The following is a 25,133-nucleotide window of genomic DNA, read 5'->3' as shown; positions in this document are numbered from 1 at the left end:
TGCCCACTCCAGTTCCACCCACATCTGCTGAACCGGATACCAGGCTCAGTGACCCGTGCGTTCCTGTGTTCTCCCAGTGGCTCCCGCACACACTCCAGTGTGAGAACTACTGCTCTGGACAGCGGTTTAGAGCCCCTCCTCTGACACGCCTAGCACATCCTCAGCGTCCTCCAGGTACTGATCGTTATGCTGGTATAGAACCTAACTGCCCCTCCTCCCTGTCTGAGAATACCAACTTCACAGCTTTTAGAGCTTCTCCTCATTCTTTCTTCACCTTCAATCCAGGCTCGCTGCTTCCACTCTGTGACCCCGGGCCAGCCTTGGCCCTTTCCGACCCTTCAGCCATTTCAGGGCCTTTGCAACCCTGACAGGCTGGGACAGGTGACTCCGCAACCTGTTCACAGCTTGGCATCTCTGGGTGCTTCCGACAGAGGGCCTGAGGTCATCGCTGGGGGCAGGTGGAGCTCTACCTGCCCGAAGTTCCAGGGTATGCTCTTGATGAACTTGGCCGAGCCCTGGTAGATGAAGCCCTGCTGGGTGAGCACGTACTCCTGCCGCTCCTGGTCTGAGTCCACATAGACAGCATCCGCTATGGGCAGAAGAGGTGGGGAAGTGGGGGGTTGTTAGCTCTGGGCCTGGCAAGGCCTGGGGCCCCTAGAAAGGTGGTAGCCAGGGTGCGAACTCCCCAGGCCAAGTCAGAATCTCAGAGGTCCTTCAACCTTTTAATCAGAAAAATAGTCATTAATTATTAACCCCAGGTTGATGAGGCGAGTTATCGGTTAATGACAAACAAGGCTGCCATTTACCCCACACTCGGCACTAGTACCTGTGATATATGCATGGTGTGTAATTCATTTATTCTCCCCGAGGCCCACGAGGAAGGGACTTTAGAAAGCCTCTTTCTAAAGATGAGAAAACTGAGGCTCAACAATATTTCATAGCTAGGAAAACTGATGCTAAAATGAGAGATTGAAGAGCATCGAAACAGGAGTCAAGAAATCCTTGGCTGTGACCTCACTAGATGAGTGCAGGTCCTGTGCAGGTCACTTTACCCCTCCACCCACCTCTGTGCCTTGCTGAATGTGTCGGAGAGTGAAATGTGGTCTCCAAGTAGAAAGGTGCTTTGGAGACTAAAACCCTCAGCCAGAATGAGAAGAAGCACGATTCATAGTGAAAAGAGTTCAGGGACAGGAAGGACAGCCAAGAAAGCGTCACATGGCTTGGAGAGGTGGGTTCTGTCCAGCCTGGGGGGCTCAAGAAGGGCATTCTGGAGGAGAGGGCACATGCACGCTGCCCTGAGACTTGACCTAGGGTTAGTGTCTACTTGGGGACTGGCAGGTGGCATTCTAGGCAGCAGACCAGTGGGGCCAAAGTTTGGCAACTGGGAAATGCCCTGGGACCAGCAAACGAGAAGGGGGGGGGCGTGAAGAAAAGTGAGGCAGGAGCCTGAGAGTCAGGCTGGCTTTGCAATGTTCGCCTCACAGTAGAGAAACCGAGGTTGGGATGGAGAAATCCAAAGCCATGAGTGACTCTGGTGGGCCTTAGGCATCTCTCCTTCATGGACTCTTTCCATCATAATAAAAATAACTACTTTTATTATTAGTAGTATAATGGTAGGTATCTTAATAGCACATATTGAAACATACAGTTTAAACGTCCATTTTTTTCTTCTGGTTTTAAAAGAAGTTAAAACACTCTAGGGGGCTGAGACAGGAAGATTGCCAACCAGTTAAAGGCTAGTGTGAGCAACTTAATAATTAGTGAGACGCTGTCTCAAAAATGGAAAGAAAGAGCTGAGAATGTAGCTCAGCACAAAAGTCCTGAGTGCAATTCCCAGCCATGAAATCCATCAACCAATCAATAAAATAATACATCTTCCCGGGCTAATAAAAGAATGAGAGTCCCAGGCCCTGGGCCTGCTGTGTCTCCTGGAGAAGTCAGCCTGGAAAAGTGAACTTGGTTTCCAGCAGGGCCAGTGTGGTGCTGGCCTGGAAAGTGATGGCCAGCCCTGAGGGCTCCATCCAGGTCGCAGCACTGCCACTTTAGTGACGGTGAGGAGAGCCAGTATGACAGTGGCCAGGCTGCTCGCAGGCCGCTTTTGGGCTACATCAATGTGCAGTGAAAATTACCAGGAAAGTGGATGAGCTTCGTGGCTGTGCAACAGCAAGAAGCAAGATGGAAAGAGAAAGCAAACCCCAGCAATTCCACCCTGCAGCAAGAGTCGGCACAGGTCAGGCGTACAGGAACCAGGCTGTGGTGTACTCTGCTCAGGTTGAAGGTGGGGCCCAGGGACATGAAGCCTCCCCACAAACTGGTGAATGATCCTGTCCATGTAGCAGCTCAGGGCCAGGAGGGCCCCTTTTGCAGGCATTTTCAGCCCTTTTCCACCTCCTAGAGCGATTTCCTCTCTGTCCTCCACCCCCACCTTCCTGCCTCCTCCAGACTCCCGCCCTGGGATGTGGGTCACTTGAATCACAGTGCTGCTTGGCTGACAGCCACTCCAACCCAGAGCAGAGCAGGGCAAGGAAGAGCAGGAGGAAAAGGGACATCTCCTTCCCTGAATGCCGAACCCTGGGGTGCTGGCCAGGATGAGAACACGGGCATTTCCCTGCTCCAGGAGCAAGGCTGTCAGTGCCCTGCAGATTGATTAATATTTCCCCAAAGCTGCAGCAAGCCCCAGCAAGCCCACTTGTGCTCCAAGGAATAGTTCCATAGGGCCATAGGCCATGTGGGCAAGGGTGCTCATTGCAACAACCTATCCCAGTGAGCCACCAGGGATGATCTCATGGCCATCAGTGGGGCATAGGACAGAGGAACCGTCCTCCCGGGCAGGATATAAGGGATTCCAGCTCTTAGGAAGAATGCAGAGTCGGACTTGGTGGTGCATGTCTATCATGCCAGCACTCTAGGAGGCTGAAGTAGGAGGATCACAAGTTTGAGCCCAACCTGGGCAACTTAGCAAGATCCTGCTCAAAATGAAAAATCTAAAAAGGGCTGGAGATGTAGCTCAGTGCAAAGGCCCTGGGTATGATCCTTAGTACTGAAAAAAACAAAATGAAGGGCCAGCAATTTCGCTCAGTGGTGCCGCCACCCACCGTGCAAGCTCAAGGTCCGGAGTTCGATCCCCAGTATCAAAAACAAAATGAAAAAGAACAAAATACAGCCCAAGTGTGGACAGACCTTTAAGACATGTTGTAGAGGAAGGGCTGGGGATTTAGTCAGAGGTTCTGCCGCTGCTTTGCAAGCGCAAGGTACCGAGTTCGATTCCCGGTACCAAAACTCAAAACAAAACAAAAAAATGAAGTCATTAAAAGACTCCCGTAACAGTTGCCAGGAGTTAGCTCAGTGGTTATGCCACCTGCCTCACAAGCACAAGGGCCCAAGTTTGATACCTGGTACGAAAAAAAAAAAAAAAGACATATTGTAGAGGGTAAACTAGCTTGGGTCAATACACTGTGCGCTCCTTTATGTTTGAGAGAAACAGAGCCATTAAATGGGGGATTTCTCTTGGTGTAAAAGATTAGCACATAAGCCCCCAAAACAACAAACATTGGGGTCCACCAATGAGTGTCCCCCAAGAACAGCAGTGTTGTTTTCCTGTGGCTCTTGAAGCTTTTATAAAAAGGGTGTTCTAGTACCTTACTAGTAAAATCAGAAATAAAAGCCAAAACATGCAAAAGAGAAAATAAAAATGCCTGCTGTCAATTATGTTGTGAAATGGCTCAAAACAGAGACCGAGAATCAAGCCAGGTCAGAGAGCAGGTGATTGCAGAGTGGTAGGGAGGCCAACTTTCCGCCCCAAGCTCAGGCCTAGAGCCTGCCAAGACACCCTCCCTGCCTCGCTGCATCATAACAGGCAGGAAGCAGGCTGCGGATCCTACCACCTTCTTAGTCAGAAGGGGAAAATGAGGGCCTGGGGTAGGGCCACACCAGCCCACCTCCTCCCCACTGTTCAAATCACCACAGCTCTTGGGCACCCTCCTTCTGCTCCCCAGCATGCTCCATCATGGCCCACTTACTACTCGAAAGAGCTTCCAAAGCCACTTAACCTCTCCAAGTCTCTGTTTCTTGTGTGAGCCAGGAGAAGGCTAACATCTGTCCAATGGGATCGTGGAAAACTGAAATTGAGACTGTGTAAGGAGGCTGCTGGGGGACAAGCTACTCTTGCCTTGCCAGGTTCCACCTCCCTCATTTTCCCCTCCCCAACCAGCCTGGGTGATAATGACAAGACAGGGCCTTGTGATAATGGACGAGGAGCTGGTGTCCCAGCTCTGAGCCTCAGCTGGGGACTTCATTCCTAATGTGGGATTCTGCATCCAAGATGCTGCCATGCTCTGGTGCTATGGCTTGGAATTGTCCCTAAGATTCATGTGCTGGAACCTGAATTCCCAGTGCAATAGTATTAGCTCACATAAGGGGCAGCGAATGGATTCCTGCTGACAGCACAGGATGGGGTTAGGCAGTGCTAGAGTGGAATTGCTGCAAAGGCGGGTTTCGCCCCCTCTCACATGTGCTTTCTCGCCCCGTGATGCCTCCCTCTGTGCTATGATACAGCAGGAAGGCACTCACCAGACTGGGGCTTTCCAAAACCATCAGCCAAATAAACTGTTTATCAGTATCCGGTCTGATGGCAGCTGAAAATGGACCAATGCCGGGCTTGTGGTGCTGTGGGACACAGGCTTCTGCCACGGTTAAAGTCCTTTGGCACCTGGGTGGCCCCAGGTAAGTCGTTTTGCTGTCCTGAACCTCTCTCCTCATCCGCAGATAGGGATAACCGAGCAGTCACACCAGGAGGCCAGAGCACAGAGCAGGCAAGGAGGCCTCATCCAGTCCTCTGTGATGCTTCTGCTCTGTCCCTCCCACCACCCGGCCCCTGGGGAGGCAGAGTGGCTCACCTGGGCACCAGGCATTGAAGAGCAGGGTGAAGTGGCCCAGCACGAAGCTGGAGCCCTGGTAGCCGGTGGAGGCCTCCAGGCTGAGGCGATACAGGCCGATGGGGGCGTCGGCCGGGGTGTTGAGCAGCAGTGAGAGGACACCATCCTGCTGGTCCACCGCTGAGGCTGACCAGGCGCACCCCTCCACAGCATCGGACAGTGAGAAGCGGGCCTTGGTCCCGGCCTCCTCACTGGGGGCTGGGCCTGGGGAGGCAAAAGGAAGTGGCTGTGAACCAGGGGTGGGCAGGGCAGGCAGGAGCAGAGCACACATTGGGAGTCCTATGGCCTGGGGTCAAGGATTATTTCACCACTAATCACTGAAGGAAGTCTATCACGAGGCATCCTCCCTGCAAGGTCCAGTTTCCTCATCTGTGAAGTGGGAATCAGAACCCCAGCCTTGCAGGGCAGTTTTGTGGGAACGCATGAAAATCCACAGACACTCAGACAGTTCAGAACGCGAGAGAAAAAACACAGCACAGCCTGGGGCAGAGCCTTAGTCACCTGGGTTTGCCTCATGGTGACTATGGACAAGACTACCCGGTCAGGGCTGTCGCTTGGGCAGAAATCAGGCCCAGGGTCCTCCATCCCTGCCTAAAACCATTATCTGCCACCTCTTGCTCTCCCTTCAGAGACAGAAGCCTGTACTCTATGCAGGATGGGCTTGATCCTTGGACACCCCTTGGCTCCTGAGGGACCCTTCTGCCTGGGGACCCCTTGGTCCTCGAGGCGGCTCTGAGATACCAGCCATACTCAGCCCTCACTGCCTTCACACTTGGTGCTGGGCTTTGCACCTCCTTCTTCCTCCATGACCCCCTGAGGGAGGGATGGGGGCAAGCAGGACAGAAAGAGGCTCCTGGGAGTCCCCAGGCTGTGGTAAAGTGAGCATCGGAGCCAGGTCTGAGGCTCTGTGGCCTCTCCCTCCCAGAGTATATTCCCTAACAGGGTCTCAAAGTGACTTGGCCAGGGTCACTAATGTGGCTGCTTTCTTAGGTGGAGGAGGGCAGGACCCACGCAGGCAGCTCTGAGTCATGGGCAGGGCGGGAGGGGCTGGTCACTTTCTGGACACTGGGTGGCAGAGAGGAGAAACAGAGCATGTTCTCTGCCCTGCTGGGCGGCGGCCCAGGAGGGTTTATTTTTATTCCTCCGTCTCCGAGGCTGTAGCTCTGCCCACCCTCTGCCGACACTGTCAGGTCCTGCTCATCAAGAGGCTCCCTTCGAGCACTGACCCTCCTGCCAGTCTGCCAGCCCCGCCCTTGCCCCCAGCCCAAATATATCCAAGTGTGGACAGACATGGCCCAGCTTCTGGGGCCTGGCCAGGGGCTGGGAGCCAAATGGAAGCCTTTAAAGGCTTCTTGACTTCTAGAGGTGGTATTTGGGGAGGAGCCAGACTACCTTGAGGTCCAAGAGCCACCCTAAGTCTAGTTCTCTGCCTCTACCCATGAGTGCTGCGTGACCTAGGTGGAGTTCCTGGGCCTCTCTGATCTGCAGTCTTTTCATCAAAGAGGACAATGGATTTGACCACATAGCAGGGGAGATCTCAGTCCAGCTCTGAGAAGGGGCTCATACGTTAGGCAGATTCTTTAGCCTCTCGGTACCACGGTTTTCTCATCTATAAAGTGAGGCTAGCTCCAGGACCACTCACAAGGCTGATGTGAGTGCTAATAAACACTTGTTACTAGTGCATATTATTGTCATCATTGCTGTCCGGTGCTGCTGAGAGGCCCAAAGAGAGTTTATGGAGAGCAGTGGCTCATGGTGACTATGCTGCAAACGGACACTGTCCTCAGCCTCATCAAAAGGGACCACTAAGCTGGGTGTGGTGGCGCATGGTGTACTGTGGGAGGCTGAGGCAGAAGGATCACAAGTTGGACCCTGCCTGAGCAATTTAATGAATTACCAAGGCTCTGTCTCAAACTAAAAAAGAAAAAGGGCTGGAAATGCAGCTCAGTGTGAAGGTCCTGCCTGGGTTCAACTCCCAGTATGGCAAAAAATAAAATATAATATAAAAAGGAGCCATTAAACATCTGGGTGTTCAGGCTACAGAACAGATTTAAAGGCTGGAATGGAATGTGGGTATTTTTTGGTTCAACTAAGTAACTACACAGATGTGGAAGCTGAGGCTTTAGGGTGAGGCTGGGTGACTAGTGTCATAGTTTGCTTGGGGAAGCCTCAGTAGAGGCCTGCAGTCCCAGGACAATCATGAATGACCCCGCCGTGGTTCTTGGAAATGACCCTGTTTGTATGATCAATTATCTGGTGTCCATGGTAACGAGCCTGGGCCAGGTCTCTGTTGGCACAGAGCCCTTGGGCAGTGGTAGCCCCCGCCACTCCCCTTTCCTCTGAGCAACCCTCAGTGGGTGAAAACAGGCTGTCCCCTGGACTCGTGTCCTCTGGCTCATGTCAGCTGTTTGCAAAGTCACAACACCTGAAGTTTAACCCGGTGCTTTTAGTGGGACCAGGTGATCCTGGGGACCACGGCGGTGGCTGGGTGGGGTGGCTGAGGCTTCCAGAATGAAGCTTTCTGGGAGCCTCTTTTGGGTCCTTTTCTCCCTTCAGCTGGACCTCCACCCACCCCACCCAAACAACAGTGGGTTTGTCTAGCTCGCATTGTGCCCCAGAATGGAGCCTGTCAGGTCTCCAATTATCGAGATTGTCCAAGGCCAGGCCACACACCCCCTTCACTAAGACACCCTGATGAGCTCTCTGCCTTCTCTGGGCCTTAATTTCCTCAAAGTGGTAGGACAAGCCGATCATAAGATGGAATATCGTTGAGTCGGGGGCAGGGTCCCCAGCCAGGACCCCGGCAGGGCACTGATCCAAGTCAGGCCCGGAGGTGGGGCCCAGCTTCCTGCTATTGTCCCTTAGGCTTCCCCAGCTCACAAGGGTCTTGGCTACGGAACAGTGAGGACACGGCAGCCCACAGGGCCACAGGGTCGTGGGAGTGACAGAGCGGAGTCAGCTGTGGTTTGAGATGCATCTGTGGAGACTGGAGAGCAGAGATTAGCTGCTGGGGTGGGAAGGTTGGCTGCCTTTACTCCCATCCCTGAACTTGGGGGCCTCAATTACCTACCACCGAGGTGCCCAGAAAAACAGAGAAAAAGAAAGTATGTTTTGAGAAGGAACAAGAAGGCGGGAGGTCCCAGCTGGGGTCCCACCACTACCCTACTTCCTGGAGGATCATGGGCAGACACTTGGGGCGGGCTGTAGGTTAATGTGCCTGCTGTCGGGCTGTGGTGACCATGAGTCTCAAATCACAACCAGGTCAGGGTTTGAGGCCTGCTGTGTCCCTGACTCACCATGTGACCTTTCTGAGCCTTGCTTTTCCCACCTGCAAAATCGGGGCCATCTGGCTTCAGTAGGTGCCTCAGAGATGGTCTCAGGGCACCACACCCAGCCTTTAACTGTCGTGGCCCAACCTCACCGCCTGACAGAAGGGGAAACTGAGGCTAAAAGACCAGAGACTTGCTGGTTTCCGTTAGAAAGGGCCCTGGCTTGTGGGGGTGACCATTGTGTATGCCCAGAGGGGTGGGGAGGACCTGGATGGAAGGGATATCCTGGCTGCCTGCTGGCTTCATGATAACCCTTATCTAACAGCCTCCACCTGCTGTTCTCTCTGCCCCCAAATACCTCAGAAGAGCCAGCCTTTCAGAGCCTTGGGCCAGAGTCCCAGCCAGGCGCCCCTGTCCTGACCCCAAGGGAGTGGCTTCCACCAGAAGCCAGACAAACTGATTTAGCATTGAAGGCCTCTTTCCTAGGAATAATCGACCAAAGAGAAATGGGTCTTGGGCATCTGGGGATAAGTTGGATGAGCCTAAGTGTCTCCCCATCATGTCTGGAGACACTGGAGTAAGACCAGACAGAGCAACCAGCATTACAGTGCACTGTCCCATGCGAGGCTCTTTTCTTCTTTAGCCTTCCACTGTGAGTGCTGCTTAGATGATGAAACTCAGGCTCAGAGAGGCTAAGTGACTTGCCCAATGTCACACAGCAAGTGGGCAGCTCAGACCACTCAGGGGTTCATGCCAGCTGGACTTTCTCCATCACCCACACCTGATCTAGGCCCGACCTCAGAGGCTTGATGGGTTTGTCTGGATCCCAGATAGCAGTAGAGAAGAGATTGGAAAGTCGTTTTGGTGTGGGAAAGAACAGTCAGAGTCTTGGTGAGGTTGACAGCATAAAGCTGCTCCCCAAAGCTGGTGGCAACAGCTTCTCAGGAGCTCAGGTGTCCAAGAGCGCAGCCTAGTTTATAAGGCCAGGCGGCCTGGATGACACCCCCAGTTCACTTTCTGGGCCTCAGTTTCCTCATCTGTAAAATGGGGAATCTCCCAAGGTGCAAAGAGATGTGAAGTCATCTGTCCTATGTCCATTAAGGGACAGGGGATCCCAGGACCGGACAGTGGGAGAAGCAGAGGAGGACTCACCGGTCACAGCACTGAAGGTGAGGGTGTCCACACTGGCCTCGTAGCCGCGGCCCTCGAAGTGCAGCGTCAGCCAGAAGGGCTGGCCCCGCCGCAACACCAGCCTGTCCCGGCACAGGTCACCTGTGCGGTGGTCACGGCCATTGACCTCCAGCTGCAAGTCACATCTCTCCAGGATCAGATCTGTGGAGACGGGGACGGCAGAAGTGTGAATGGCGACAGCCTGTCAGCGGGCGACACGCCTGTGCGTTGACACGGGAGCAGCCCTTGCCAGCAATGGTGAGCTTCTCTCTCCACTGCCCCCACAGACCCCTCGCCCACCCATGGGCACACACGGCTGGCTGGCCTGCAGCAGCCTAATTTTCTTAAGCACCGCTGTAGAAGGTTCTACCAACTCCCAGCTGAGTGGCCTCCAGCAACTCAGTTTTTGTATGCCTCAGTTTACTCATCTGTCCCCAAGGTGGGGCATGGCACCCCACAGGGCGGCTGTTGTAAGCATTAAAGGAATCAGTTCCTGCGGTGCCCAGCACAGAGCCTGGGGCTGCAGCAACATGAGCTCGTCCACAGCTGGGGGGAGCAGGGGGCGGCATTCAGACCAGCAGTATGTGGTGTAGAATTACACGGTGTCTGAAGCCTGGTCCCGCTTTCAATTTACTGGAAATCCCTGGGACTGTGGATTCTATTGAGCATAGTACCAGGAAAGAGTCAACAGAGTTCATATTCTGGTAAACTATCGGCAAAGAATCGAAAGGTTTTAAAAAAAAATTGCAAGAAAAGAAATAAAGTTGAAAGAGACGCTAAAGAGAAATTGAAGAGACATTTCAACCTATGTAGATGTGAGGCTTTTACTAGGATCTTGATTTTGTAATACTAGTTAGGAACATTCAGTACATGTCAGAGACAGCCGGAAATTGAAATACTGATGGAATAACGGTGATATAAAAGAATTCTGTTAATTTGTTTATATCTACAAAAGATAGCATTCTTTAAAAACACACATTGAAATGTTTACAGATAGTATGAGATGAGGCCTGGGATTTGTTTCTAATAATAGGAAGAGGCTGGAGGCAAATGTCATCATGGATTGGTGATGATCAGGACTCGTGATGAGAACATGGGAATTTGTTATACTATTCTCTCCACTTTTATGTGCGTTTATATTCCCCATAATAAAAAGTTTAACAACAACAACAACAACAGGTTTAATAATGACAGCAGTTTTGGTGTCTTTGGGCCCTAGGTTTTAGTTCTGTTGCGGTGCTGTGTGATCCTGGACAAATGTTTCTCCCTCCCTGTGCCCGCTTCTTCAAAGCCTTCAAGGGCTGCTGTGAGTCTAGGAGAGAAAGGTTGGCCCAACCCAGGGCAGGAATGTGATAAGGGAAAGTGCTAATTACAGCTCCACAGGGCACGCAACAGTGGGCAGACACAAGGAGACAGGCAGGTGGGGCCTGAGGGAAGCACAAATCGCATAAACATTGGGAAGCACAAGGCCAAGACTGGGGAGCCCTTGGGGGAGGGCAAGGCAGATGCTCAGAGTTGTGAGGCCAGTGGAGGGCAAGAGGTCCAACTGAGGCCAAGGGACAGGGACTGTCTGTTACCTGCCTAAGATCCCCAAAGTGAGGACAACCAAAGTGACAGCCAAGAGCTTCCCTGTGGGTCACCTCAACTGAAGCCGCACAGTGACTCTGCTCCCACAGCTACTGTCCCCTTTTGTGCAGAGGGAAATACTAGGTAGCTGCTTTGGAGCTTGGAGCAGGGCTGCAGGATTCTAGTGGCCGCCCCACAACTACCTCTTTGCAGCTCAGGCTGCTTCTCCAGGGATCCTCCAACCACCCAGCCTTCCCATTTCTGGGCTGTTCCTGGCCTGCAAAGACACTGTCCTGCATGTCCGAAGCAGGCAGGGAGGTGGACTGCATTGTAATCACAGCAGGAGAGACCTCACTGGGTCACAAAGAGGAACTTCCTGCTAGCCTGCCGGGGTGAGGAAGTGCTATCTCTGAAAACTTCAGCCCAAGACTCAGGCAGAAAAAAGACCACTGTTTCACCAGCTGAACTCCAGGATGGCTAGTCTCTGGTCTGGGAGGTTGGGGTGCGTTCTCCGTGCTGCCTGAAGAAGGGTCTGCAGAAATCATTTCATCTCCAAAGGTGCAGAAGACCAGAGTCCAGAATCCTAGGACCAATAGAACTTCTGCTAACAAAGGACCAGGGTCTTCCAGGCCAGGGGACCCCTGTGGGAAGTAACTGCAGTGGCAGTGGGGCTGGGAGCCCATCATAACTGGCATCTACAGGACCCCCTGGCTTCACTGAGCCTTGCTTCTTGGGATACGGATGAGAAGCTGCACTGGGACCAAGTGACCACCAAGGTGACACACCACGGCTGTTGGGGAACTGTTTCTCTGAGTAGGGAGTGGCCAAGATCACACCTCCCTATCCCGCTGCCTTGGGGCTACAGTGTAGTCACAGGCCAATCCCCAGTAGACAGGGCCCAAGAGCCAGCTGGGATGCTGGGTCCAGCAGCGCTGGTTTAGAAACATGCTCTATCCTAGAAGTCCCTCACTCTGGGACCTAAGCAGTCCTGTCACTGGGGAGAGGAGGGTGTAGGAAATTAACAAAACACCTCCTCCATACCTTTCATACCTCCTCCATACCCTCCTCCCAGGTGTTCGAAGGTCTAGCACTACTGCCTATAGTTCACAGGAGGGGAAGCTGAGTTTCAACTCCTGTCCAAGGCTGGGGTTACAGAAATCGAGGGTTGGAAGGGCCCTAAAAGAAAAACATCTGGTCTCAGCCTCCTCCCACCAGAATGCTGGAGCCAGGGTTGCCTTGCCACACCCAGGGGGGCATACACACCTTCTCCCAGCCAGCAGGGTCCAACCAAAGCCAGTGTTATGAGGCCAGGCCAGCACCAGACAGCTTTGAGCCTTGGGACACCACTGCTGGGAGCCGGCCTCCAACCAGCGGTCTGAGGGGACCAGGACTTTACAGTTTACAACACGGCTTCACATTTCGTTTCCTCACTTGATCTAGGGAGCAGGACTATTCATTATGCCCTGGGAACGGGTATACTGAGGACTCCAACAGCTCTAGCCCGGGAAGCCAGGTGCCCCCGCCCAGCCCGGCTCAATTCAGTCCGGCCCACCTGTTGCTCTCCAAATCCCAGACTTGGGTTGAGCCCCGGCGGGAGAAAGAGACCAGAAAGGGAAGGGCGAGCCCCGCTGAGAGCTGTGGCGCGGACTCTGTCACTCACCCTCGGCCATGGTCGGGCCAAGTTCCGCTCTGCTCCTGGCTGCTGGCTGTGGCTCCTCGAGGGGGTGGCGACCGTGCAGTGCAGACCACTGGAGCGGCCCGGCTGAGACCTGAATTTATAGCCCGCTTGGGGGCGGACCAGGGCTGTGCGCAGGAAGGCGGGGCGGGTGAGGCCTCTGAGGCCCTGTGCCCGCGCGCACACGCGTCCCGCGGGGCGTGGGGGACGAGCCCCAGGGAGGAGCCACAGGCAAGACCGCCTCCTGGCGGGCCAAACGGATTGCTGGGCTGGGACGGATGGCCTGGAAAGAAAGGCAAGACCCGCAGGCACACCCGGGCCCCACAGTCAGATCTCAGGAGCCTGAACACCGGACATAGAAGCCCACAAATCGGACACTCAGGGCGCCTTGGGCAGAAACCCCACTGGTCCCTAGGTACACAGGCAAAGATTTGTCAGGTCCTGTGATGGCTTGTGTCTAGATGTCCCCCCACACCTCATGGGGTTATAAGCGAGGCTTTTTCAGAGGTGACCGGAAATAAGAGCGTCTAATGCTAGAATTGATTCATGGTACAATGCTAGGCTCAAGGACACTAGGATTAAGGGTGTGAATGCTATCTGCCCTAAGTAGTCTAGATAAGATAAAAAGAAGCGAAAGAGGTCTCTTGTTGCTTTTGCTGTCTTGGTGGGCCATGAACTGTTTCTCCTCTGTGATGCCGCCCTGCCTTGGAGCCAGCCAATTCTGGGCTGAACACTTTACAAACCATGAGCTAAATAAACCCTTCCTCCTTTAACTTTGGGTGTCAGTATTTTGTCTCAGCAGTGAGAAAAGTAACTAAGACTGTCCCATCCGAGACCAACGCAAATGGACACAAACACTCTGAGATACACAGGAAGCCAACACAGCTGCAGACAGGTGGAGAAGCAAGTAGACAGAGGCCCACGGGCTTGGACACAGCCACAGGAACAGGGACAGGGACGCAAAACCAGACTGGGATCTCAGAGCTGCACCTGGGTGTAGATAGGGCCAAACGCACAGACAGGCACCCACCGGGAGCCACACAGCTTCGGACACATGAATGAGCAGGTGTCTGGATGCTCCAGCTCATGGACCTCCTTTTAGACGTCGCTCAGGTTCAGACAGGCAGAGGCCACAGAGACAGACAGACACACCCATCCCCTCCCTGCAGGGGGATTCCCTGAATGCTTCTGTCTGCTCTGTCTCGCCGTCCATGTCATCTGTCCTCCTGTCCGTCTCTGCATCTTCTCACACACTTGTCCCTCCATCCGTCCACTGGCCTTCCTTGAGGCCCATTGCATTCCAGAAGAGAGCAGGGCTAGCCTTCCAGGGACTCAGTCTCTGACCTCTCAAACCCTGGCACCTCTGGACCCAGCCTCCTTTCTTTCCTTCCCTTCCTCATCCACCATGAAGCTGGAGTAAGGAGGCTCCTTAGAGAGATGAAGGCCTGTTGGTCTCCCCTAGCTCTTTTTCTTGTACAAGTTTTACCTCACAAATGGAGTTGGGCTATAGAGTCGGCCTCAGCCTCTGTTCCTGAGTGACACATGATAGGGACACACACATTTGTGCTGTCTTCATGGGTGTTTGTGTCTGGTCAGGTGGACTCCGCTTGGAGTCTCAGGGAGCAAACTCACCATGTAGGGTGGGCCATGCCAACCTGTGGAGCTGCCTCTCGGTGGGTTCTGTGGCTTGTCCTTTCATTGATATGGCTACTGAAACTGTTCCCTGTAGCTGATGGAAGTGTCAAGGGCAGAGCCTTGAGTCAGTTGAGAGGCTGGGGTTCAAGTTCTGGCTCTGCTCTTCATGGCTGTGTGTCTGTGGTAGGTATTTTGGCTGCGTGGGCCTCCATTTCCTTCTCTGAGGATGTGGGCAAGAATCCTCCACACAGGCCTGAGCAGGATGTGATCAAAATGCCAGAGACTCGGTGCCTCCTTGTGCCTGATGAACAGGCAGAAACTGGGGTCTCTGAGCCTTGACAAAGAAATACTGAGAGTTCCAGAAGATGGCCCCAAGGCACAGGGACTCACAGAGAGACAGGCAGCTTGGCAGAAGGAAGGCTGTGTGTTTCCACGGAGGCCAGCCTTGCCCAGAGGAAAGGACCATCTTTGCCCTTATCTGACCTTTTCCATTTGTAAAAGATTTGATCTTCCTCCACCTAGGTTCCTCTTCCTTCCCAGTGTGCTCCTGGGGGTACTTAGGAGACAAGGGCTCAGGAGGCTTCGCTCTCTTCTCACCATAGTTCCCCCAAATTGTAAATCTGGAGATTGGTCAGCATCCTGTTACTGTAAATGTGAATAGGATTATGTTCTGTAATGCTCTATGACTATGATGGTCCTTCCCATCTCCCACAGGCCTGGCCTTGTCCATCTCCCACAGCAGGGGTAGCAGAGAGACCTAGGCTCAAATGCTGGCCTCAGCACTGTGCGGTCCTGTGCACAACCCTTAATGTCGGTTCCTCAGTTTCCATCTATGAGGATGGGGATGAACATAGTGTCCACCGTGCAATGTGTCCTGAGGACCAAGCCAGGTGACGCATGGAGAGAACTTACAGCAGACAGTCAGTGTTCAATGGTGCTGGCTGTGAGAATGCCTTTCAGGTTATCCCAGGTGTCCAGCACAGGGTGAGCCTGCGGGCCCATCTGGGACCCAGCCTCAGCCCCATTTCTTTTCTTTCCCACTTTCCGCAGAACTGTGCCCACTGGGTGACTTGGGGTCTGAGTAACCCCAGTGGGAGCTGGTTGGGGTAGGGACTGGCTTCTAGGAAGGTGGCAAGAAGAGGCCCAAGGCCAGGCTGGCCCCACATACCTAGATTGCAGCCACAGTGACCTCAGTTTCCCCATCCATTCAGGAGTGGGAAACCCTGGCCTGTCTTACCTCACTGAAAAAGTAAGGATTCCAAGCTCTGTTCGAGCAAGGCCCAGAGGGTGCAGTCATGGACTCAAGATCACGGTCAGTAGTCAGGAGTCCTTCATCGCCCCTTACAGGGGACGTGCTGTGCAGTGGTTAGAATAGGAGGCCTCTGGGGTCACTTCTGGTTGTGTGATTCCTAGTAGGCCTCTTTGAGCTCATTCCCTCTCTGTAACAGTGAGTCCCCACCTCTGGGTCAGAGATATTGTTGGTAACATATATACTCAATGCCGCCTAACTTCTTCCTGGGAATTCCACCAAGGGTGAGGACTGCTCCTCACAGAAAGCAGAGCGCCCACGTGTGGGTGGAGCAGCAGACAAGGCAGGGCACTTGGTGGGAGGCACTTAAAGGGCCCCTGTCTCCCAAAGACGTCACACACACAATGTTCCCAGATCTCTGAGTGCCCCCAGGAGAGTAGCTCAGTCTCTTATTTCTATAAGAATTTTCAGGCCTCAAGGTGGAGGTAAAGGTGAACTTTTAGAAGCCTATATTGCCTGTTGCCAGCCAGGTCTTCCCTGGTATCCCACAATATGATTTTTATTACGGGTTAAATGAGGAAATGCACTCAGAGAGGTGAAGGGATTTACTTACCCAAGGCTACACAGTCAGGAGGTAGCTTAGCTCCAAAGCCTGTGCTCCCTCTTCTGCGCTCCAGAGGTCAGTTCTGTCTCTCCCTGCCCCCAAGGGGACTCGCAGGGACCTTGTGTCCAGTTCTGTGGTCCGAAGTGAGCAAGGTCTCAGGGCTGCATTCCATGCCTCTGACCTGTGGTGGAGGTGTAGAAAGGGTGCTCAATAAATACCTGTGGCATGAGAGGGAGGGATGAGTTAGAGAGAGCTGAATGGAAAAACAGAAGGGTGGAAGGAAAGGAAGAATGTGAAGGTTCAGAGAGGTTGGGCGAGTTGCCCGAGGTCACACAGCATGGCCATTCCCCAAAGTTGAGGGCTCCAGGCCCGAGGTGACCTGAGCAGCTGAAATGTGAGGGTAGGGAAGCCATGGGTGGGACTGTGACAGAGCATTTGGAGGCCTCCGCTTTTCTACCAACTGGTGACTAACAAGGTTGAGCAGTGCATGGCCTAAGGGAGCCCACGGCGGGCAGGGTGGAAACCCCTGAGGTCTTGCTGAAAATGTCAGGGGCCGGGAAGACCTTTTAGGCCCTTTGGAGAGAGGCTACCCAGGGCAGAAGCTGGGTGTCCCAGGTTCAGGGGCAGAGAACAGGCTTCTGATCTGGGAGGACTGCTAATGTGCCCCTTTACTGTGGTCCTAGGGACATATTCACAGCATACAGTGTGGTATTTCAGGACACACGATGTGTGTGATCAGATCAAGGTGATTGGGTATCTATCGCCTCAAGGATTTATCATTGCTTCGGGATCATTCAGGCTCCTTTCTGCATGAAATACAAAAGGCATCATCAGCCAGGGCTACCCTGCAGTGCTATAGAACACCAGAAATGACTTCCTCTGTGCCGCCGCAGCCTTGTATCAGTTCTGTCCTCCCCTCACCCCTCTGAGCCCCCTTCTTAGCCTCTGGTAGCCATTGTTCTACTTTCTGCTGCCCTGAGGGGCTCTGTTTAGCTCCAGTTCTAAGCAACACAGACACCAGCAATGGGGAATTTGGGGCTGGGAGCCAGAGTCCTGACCATTTTGGCAAGTAAGATCCATCCTTCCAGCCATGCCTCACTTGGTTGGCATGCACTCCTAATGGAGATGGCCTTTGGACACAGCAAACCTCTGAAGGACCAGAAGACCTTAGCCCCTGGAGAAGAAAGGCCAGAGGTGGGACTCACGGAGAGCCAGGGACAGGGATGGCAGGAAGTCCACACATACAGGCCCAGTGTGCTGGTGTTGGTCACATCCTGGGCCATTTGGGGGAAACAGTTGCATTCAGTCCAGCCTCCCAGGGCAACTGGGATCACGATGGTGACCCAGAGCTGTCCTGTGAACACGGGGGTCTTTGTGATCTGCATATCAATCACTTCCTACTCTACTTGTTCCAGCAGCTTCAGGGCTCAGCTCCAAGGGCACAGGTTAGGGAATGCAAAAGACCAATGGGAGTTCAAATTTAGCTCTTCCTTTACTGTGTGATCATGGGTGGGTCAGGGCACTTCTCCAGGCCTCAGTTTCCTCATCCATAACAGGGGGTGATGGTAACACCGCTTACCTAACAGGCTTTTTGTGATGATAGCACCACACTTGGTAGGCAGGAAGCACTCAGAGAAGTTACTCGACTGCTGGGCACCAAGAAGGAAGATGTGTGATAAAAGCTAGGATCAGAAGCAACGTCACAACCATTATAAGGAAGTCACAACCCTTATGCTGAGTGGAAGTAGTACAGTGAGAAACAAAGTCACCCCTTTGCCTACATTTGACTCTAAACAGTACCCAATGGTTATTCCTGCTTCCATTATCCTAAGAGAGGTAGAAAATAAAATGACAAAAGCCTGGGAGTTCACCATGCCCCATGAGAGAGCAGGCATCAGGGCAATGACACCCTGAGAGATTCAGTGAGTGGCACCAAAAGCACAGAGGTCTGGCCTTCAAATTCTGAAAGCCTGAGCTATCAGTCCCCCACACCACCACCTCTCTTGATGCTGCTGCCTTTGACCTGTGTGCAGTGGTTTTCTGTTGGCCCAGCACCTTTCTTGGTCTGTGTTACAACTTTAATGGCATAGACCAGCACAACTTCCCATGCTCTTCAATAAGCGTATCTGCTTACTAAAGAGTATATGCTTGGCAGTTTGTTCCTTGTTGTTCACAAGAACCTGGACTATTACTGGCCTATTCAACTGTAACAGAAGAGACTATGTATCACATAATTCCATTTAGAGGAAATTCCCAGAAGAAACAGAGCCATAGAAACAGAGGACATCAGTGGTTTCCAGGAGCTAAGGAGAGGGAGGAGAAGAAAAAGACTGATAGGGGTGAAGAAAATGTTCTAAAATTAGATTGTGGTGACTGCTGCACCATGCTATGCAAATGCTAATGACCTCTTTAAATGGATACCTTTCATGTGTGTGAATTGCATCTCAACAACATGGCTTTTGAAAATGGTGTTTGATTAGAGGAAAAAAAAAAAAAAACCAAGAAAACAAAAGCCAAGAATAAAGCTCTGGAAGTCTTTGCCAATCTTGTCCTTTACTCAAATTTAAAAACCCAGGAAAAACATTTAAACACCTGTGCATATGGCCAAGGAGATGTGCACAGGCAGAGTCTTTATAGTTTTGTTCATTATATCAAAAACCAGTCACAGCCTAAGTGTCAGTGGAGCAGGACGAGTAAATAAGCCATACCTAGGAATATTACTCAGCAGAAAAAGAAAGAAAGACAAGATGGTCCTCTCTATCTGGATCCAGAAGGAATTCCAAATCACAGTATTGTGGGAAGAAAGACATTTCAAGACATCATGTGGGGAATGATTTCACAAGACTGGGAACAGACAAGTAAACATATGCATGATGTTCAAGTATAGACATACAGAAGAAGGTTTGGAGAAATCCACTCCAAGTTACTGACAGTACTGGGGCAGAGTATTGGGCCACACCTGGGAGTGGTAGTGGCAATTAAAAGTTGGTTTAATATTCCCTGAGAGGTGATGTTATGACTTGTATCTAGGTGTCCCCCCAAAGCCTCATGTGATCATAGGTGGGCTTTCTGGAGGTGGCTGAATGTAGAGTGTGTGATGCTGGGATCAAGGATATGATACTGATATTGATTCATAGTGCAATGTTAGGATTAAGGCTGCCCCACTCTGCCTGTGAGTGCTACCTGCCCTAAGGTAGGTAGCATGGATAGGATATAAGGGACAGAAAGAGGGTCACTGCTGGTTACTTGCTGCTGCTTCCTCACTAGTTTACTGTTTTGCTGCCTTCTGCCTGCCATGAACTGTTTTTCCTCGGCAATGCCCCTCTGCCATGCCAACATGCCTTGGAACCAGCCAACTATGAAATGAAACCTCTACAAACTATGAACCAAACTATAAACTTTCCTCCTTTAGTTTTGGGTGTCAAATATTTTGTCTCAGCAATGAGAAAGGTAGCTAGAACATTTTTAACTGGAGAAATGATTTTATGTGTCACTTAGGTAATTTGAGATCTCCTAGAGTGCTGGGATTATAGGCATACACACCACTGCACCTGGGGAAGACTAATGTTTTAAAAAGAATTCAGTGGACCCTTGACTTACAAATTCAATCCATTCACTAGGTTTGGTTGTAACTCAAGTTGGTCAATTGAAGGCTCAAGCTCCTCTACACAGCCTTCAAAGTTTCAGATCTCGGTGTCCTTAGAGAGACATTGGCCCAGGATTTCTCAATTAACCCCATACAGGAAGGATGTTGTAATGTTCCTTCCCAACTCTTTAAAGGTTAAATCTGTATCTGAGACAATCTGGAAGCACAAATGGCCAGCATTCAGGTCATAGCTTAGGACTTCATTTGTAAGTTAAAACTAAAATTCCAGGCATAACCCAAGTTATTTGCATGCCAGGCCAGTTATAATTCGAGGGTTCGCTGTAACCTGTTTTACATTTAGAATTGAGCTTTCATAAAAATGGGAAATACTCCAAAATAAAGATATTCTGGCAAAGTATATAGAAAAAATATAGTCAGAGATAGAAGAGAAAATAAATGTGCCCCTAAAATTCCACAATCAGCCCAGAAAATACTTTTGTTAATTTTGGTGCAATCTCACAAAAAAAAACCCATTAGTAGAGCACACGAATAAAAAGGACATTCATGGGAGTTCCTACATCTAAAAGTTGGGGTTTCAAGGACTGTACACTGAGTTTCTGTTTGCCTCACTCAACTCTGTTTCTGTCTTAAAATGCTTCTGAACCACTCCACCTCCTGATGCCAAAGTCCAAAGTACTTGAAACTGATTTAAAACGGCTTTTATTTTGTGTAAAAGAAGGTTCAGAAAGGTGAACTGATTGTCTGAAGTCACAAAGCTTAGATGAGGTGGAGCAGAGGCCCTGAAATCCATTCTTGCTATAGATAATGCTAGACCATTCTGCAAAGGCAGTTAAGTCTGGGAGTAGGTGCTTGGCCCAGTTCCCAAGGCCCCGCCTGGGGCTGCCAGAGACATGGGGGACACACAGTTAAGATTCTGCAGCATTTCCCCATACCCACCCCAACTCCTTGGGCTGAGTCAGTGACATGGCTACCTGACACACCCAATTCAGTCAGTAATTATGAAACACACTTTCTTTCATGGAAATAAATGGCCCTCCAGGGCAGTAGCTGGGCTTGTCTGACTAAACTGAGCCCATGTTTGGTTACACTGACCGCTGCTTTCTCCTGCCTGTCTGATGAGCCACTTGAGTGATGTCTGCCTGTACTGACTGTCTGTAAGGCTGAAGTGGTACTCGGCTTGACCCAGTTAGTCTGAAACCTGACCTCCACATCCCAGGAGGACTGTGGCTACTACAGCCCCTGCCACAAGGATAGGAGGCCTGACCCCAAACGTGGAAGGGCAGGACTCAGGTTCCAGGACCATAAGCCCCATCACCTACAAGTATCTACAGTCCACAGTGCCCTCTGTACACAGGGCTGGTCCATGGTTTTGCTTCTGGGTAGCTGCCCTTTTCTCAGGCCAATGGCACTATCAATCAAATGGCCCTACCCAATTTTAGTTAAAGGTGGCCTGGGCCCCAAACTCAGCGAATCAAACCTCTCTTGGGACTTTGCATCTTCGCAACTCTAACATAGATTCTAACTAATGGTTGAATCTTGCAGGTCCATTTCTAGGACTTCAGTTCTTGTCTTTTGTGAGACTGAGCTGGGCCTTATATGCTTTTAAGATTTTTTAAAGTCAGATTTAGCAAGGCCTGGTGGCATGCACCTGTACACCCAGCACAGAGGAGGCTTACAAAGGAAGATAGGGCCAGCCTGGGCTACGTAGTGAGTTCGAGGCCAGAGTAAGACTGTCTTAAAAGACAGAGAGAGAGAGAGAGAGAGAGAGAGAGAGAGAGAGTCAGATTTATTGAGTCAGTGAGTCCCATGAGTTGACAAATACGTATCAACCACACTCATGACATAGAACGTCTCTGTCACTCTCACACTGCTTTCATGGCCATCTGGAGGCATCCCCTCTCCACCCTCTACCCTGGCTGATCCGGTTGCTGTTCCTCCCATTATGTCTTTACCAGAATGTCATCTGGATGGAATCACGTAGCCTTGGAGTTGTTGGTGTCTGGCTTCCCTCATTTTGCATCACTCATTTTATTCACCCATGATTTTGCAGATATCAACAGTTAATTCCTTTTGAATAACCGAGCAGTGTTTAACTTTATGAACAGACCACACTTTATTTGTACACTAACCACCAGTTGACCATGTTAAGGTGTCTGGACAATGACAGATGGAGCTACTATCACTGTGGAGGTGCAGCTCTTCCTGTGGCAGTGTCTTCAGTCCCCAAGGTAAATGCCTGTGAGTGTCCCCACATCCTTCAGTAGGGTTTCTGGATGTCCTTAAGCTGCCCTGAGAACACAGCCAAGGATCCTAATGGATCCACACGTACCCTCATCTGATTCTCCCACAGATTCTGTGGTGCTTAGCAATTGTTATCGTCATTTTGGGAAGGAAGCTAGGCCCAGAGAGGCTTAAAAACAGCCCCGGAACACACATTTGTCTTGGAGACTTGAATGCAAATCAAGGTCACAGAGGCAGCCATGGTTACCTTTCTAAATTCTCAGTAGCCTCTGTAGAATGTGAACATGTATCTCCCCAGTTAATCTGGTAGGAAATAGTCACTGACTTATGGCTAACCGAGTGAACACTTCACTCTCTTTCCCTAGGCCTCAGTTTCCCATTTGTGAAAAAGTAAGATGGAGCCAAATAATAAATTTCTGACAGCCTGGGAGTCTGTGATGTTGATACACTGTGAATGGTGTCATTGTGGCTTTAACTTCTAATAAAGCATTCCAGGAAGTGGAGCTGGGCGAGGCAGCACTCACCTCCTCCAGCCCCCGCCCCCAGTAGCCTCCTGAGCTGGCACCCCAGACTGAGCACCCCAGAAGAGCAATTTTCTCTCCTTTCCCTTCTGGACTGAAAAAAAAAAAAAAAGAAAGAAAAAAAAAGAAAATGTCCCTGTCACCTTAGATTAGCATCACTCTTTCTGTGGAGAATCTTTGAACGACCCACAGCCCTGATATTTTTAGAATGTCCAGTTTTCTAAACTAGACCTGACAGCTTGGTGGATTTTTCAAAAAGCTTTTAAAAATAAAATGAATTGCTCCATGTATGTTCTGGAGGCTCAGATTAGCTTAACCCTGTCATCTCCCCAGGGTGGTCAGGCTGAAGGCAGTGTTGGGTGGAGAGGCAGAGATTGGGGGCCTCCTCTTCCCAGGGGCAGATAGCATGGTTCTCAGGCTCAGGGGGAAGCCAAAGGACAGCTGGCTGGGGTTTTGGGTGTCATGGCTCCCAGCCCTATCACCCTATGTGAGTTTCTTTGTGTCCCTACGCCCATTTCTTCACCCAAACCCTGGGGTGCTACAGGGGTAAATAGTTAACACATGTGGCAGCTTCTGGTGGGGACAAATGCCCAGGTTTGAGCTTCAAGGAGCCTGGTCCCTCATTCAGTCTGGGGAGCAGTGAAAGGGATGACCACTGCACACAGTGGCCCAGGCTCTGTGCACACATTTACACTCACATCGTCTCTAAGCTTATGGCTCCACCTGGCCTCACAGGACCCTAAATTGTCCTTCTCTAGGGCACGTCTCTGTCTGCGTGGTGAATTTCCAGAGGGAAAGACTCAGGTTCAGGGATAGCAAGGAGCTTTAGTATGGCTCTGGTAGAACTCCCAGACCCGGGTTGGCCTTGAGGTCTGTTAGGGTAGGTTCCCGTTTTTCTGGACCCTTCCCTGTGGATCCTATCCTTGCCTTCTGGCACATCCTGCCATCACCCCCTCCCTGCTCAACCCCCAATGGAACACAAGGAGCCACCTCCAGGACCCAATCGACACACAACCTCCCACTCCTCTCTGCTGCCCTCAAGTAGCCCCAGATCCAGCAGCCCCAGGAAACCCTCGGGGTTTGCCCTGCTGGGGCCCAGTTGGGCCATTCACGGGAGCGTCTCAGGAGGCAGAGGGTGTCAGGACTGTTGTTCTCAGCAATCCTCTCTCCAGGCTCACAGGGAGGCTCTGACCTCACCTCAGCCACCCTCTAATGGCTTTTGTTAAACTTTTCAGTAACTCACTCTTTATAGATGGGGAAATGAGGCACACACCCAGGATCCAGGCTTGACTGGCTCCCACACCATGCTTTTTGAAAAATCCCTTTCCTCTGTCAAGGGGGCAACAGTTAGCTGGGGTGAAAGCTGGAAGTGGGCTGAGCACGGAGGATGTGGGCAGAACTGTCCAGGAGGGAGGGGAAGGAGGCTGGGCCTGGGCAGGACCCGCTCACATCTCCTGCCTTTGCCCAGGCTACTGCTCACACTTGTCTGTCCCTCACAGCCTAACCCCAGGGCCACATGTCCCCAGGACAGCTGGCACATCAGCAACTGCTCAGCCATCATTAGCCAATTGCTTCCCATGCACAGGAGCCCCGAGATTTTCCTGCACTACCCCGGCCCACGTGTGGTGTGGGAGCTCAGCCGGTTTCTGAGGCTGATGGCTCGCACACCTGCAACGGCAGCCCGGGGCTCACTCCTGAGCTTTAGGCCTGGAGTCCCACGCTCGACTCTGTCCTCCCACAGCTCAGCGAGTGGCAGCACCCACCCAGGAAATCCTGGGGGCTCTGCCTTTGAAGTGTCTCAGAATCTCACTGCTTCTCACCACCTCTGCTGCCACCTGCTGCTCCACCCACTGTCTTTCACCCGGACTAGACCTCCCTGCTTCCTGCCGTGTCCCCAGTCTCCAGTGTGCGCTCCACACGGCAACCAAAAAGACCTCTTTAAAACCCAAGTGCAAGAGCTGCAGTCGCTCCCCATTTCACTCTGATTACAGCCAAAGTTCTCATCAGGCCTCCAAGGCCTGTGTGCTACGACTCTACTATTCTACACACACGCACACACGCGCACACACGCGCACTGTCCCTGCTCGCTCAGCTTCAGAACTGCCAGGCACACCCTCGCTGCTCCTTCCGCCTGGATGCTGTTCCGTGATGCTGCATTTCGTTTCAGTCTTTGTGGCAAGCTGGGGGCAGCTCTTGCAGAGAACTCGGTTGGTAGCGATTTCACCCCCACATGGTGGGTGCCGTGGGAGATCGGAGATTACTTAACTCTTCCACCCCAGTTTCTTCTTTAGCCAAACTACCTGACATCACTGCTACTTTGTACTGGTCACAATTCACGGGAAGAATGAGGTTGTGATCTTAGGAGCCCCGAATGCAGCCTTGCCATTTTATAGCAAGTGATGGCTCACATTGTCCAGAGACCCAAAAAGACTTAGAGACGGCATGGTGGGGTGTGTTAGTGATTAATTTACTTACCAAATTATTCCTTCACTTGAGCCCTTTCTGTTTGCTGAGTTTGTATAAGGCAGTTCCTGCTGTCAAGGAACTGTCAGCTCAGTAGAGGAATCAGACAGGTTACAAGGTGCTTGCTATGTAAACACTTTTCATGATCCAAGAGTCCCGGAAAAATCCAGATGAGAACGGAAATCTCTCTGTCTGGCAG

At 51.7% G+C, this 25,133-nt stretch overlaps 1 protein-coding gene across 1 annotated transcript in view; it reads right to left on the bottom strand.

Moving 5' to 3' along the window:
* Positions 1–12,797, bottom strand: part of Tgm2 (transglutaminase 2) — a 30,835-nt gene extending 18,038 nt beyond the window's left edge. Inside the window, exons 1-4 of the mRNA XM_010640051.3 lie at positions 12,600–12,797; positions 9,356–9,535; positions 4,896–5,138; positions 471–589 (exon numbers count right to left, since the gene is read on the bottom strand). Of these exons, the coding sequence (XP_010638353.1) occupies positions 471–589; positions 4,896–5,138; positions 9,356–9,535; positions 12,600–12,609 (552 nt within the window). The 5' untranslated portion in view covers positions 12,610–12,797. The remainder of the gene's footprint in view (positions 1–470; positions 590–4,895; positions 5,139–9,355; positions 9,536–12,599) is intronic.
* Positions 12,798–25,133: the final 12,336 nt, after the last annotated feature.

This window comes from Fukomys damarensis, unplaced genomic scaffold (genome assembly GCF_012274545.1).
Source record: "Fukomys damarensis isolate Sample0158 unplaced genomic scaffold, DMR_v1.0_HiC HiC_scaffold_22, whole genome shotgun sequence".
Lineage (NCBI taxonomy): Eukaryota > Metazoa > Chordata > Mammalia > Rodentia > Bathyergidae > Fukomys > Fukomys damarensis.
Note: the sequence above shows the minus strand (reverse complement) of the source record. Positions and strands in the feature narration are given on the sequence as shown.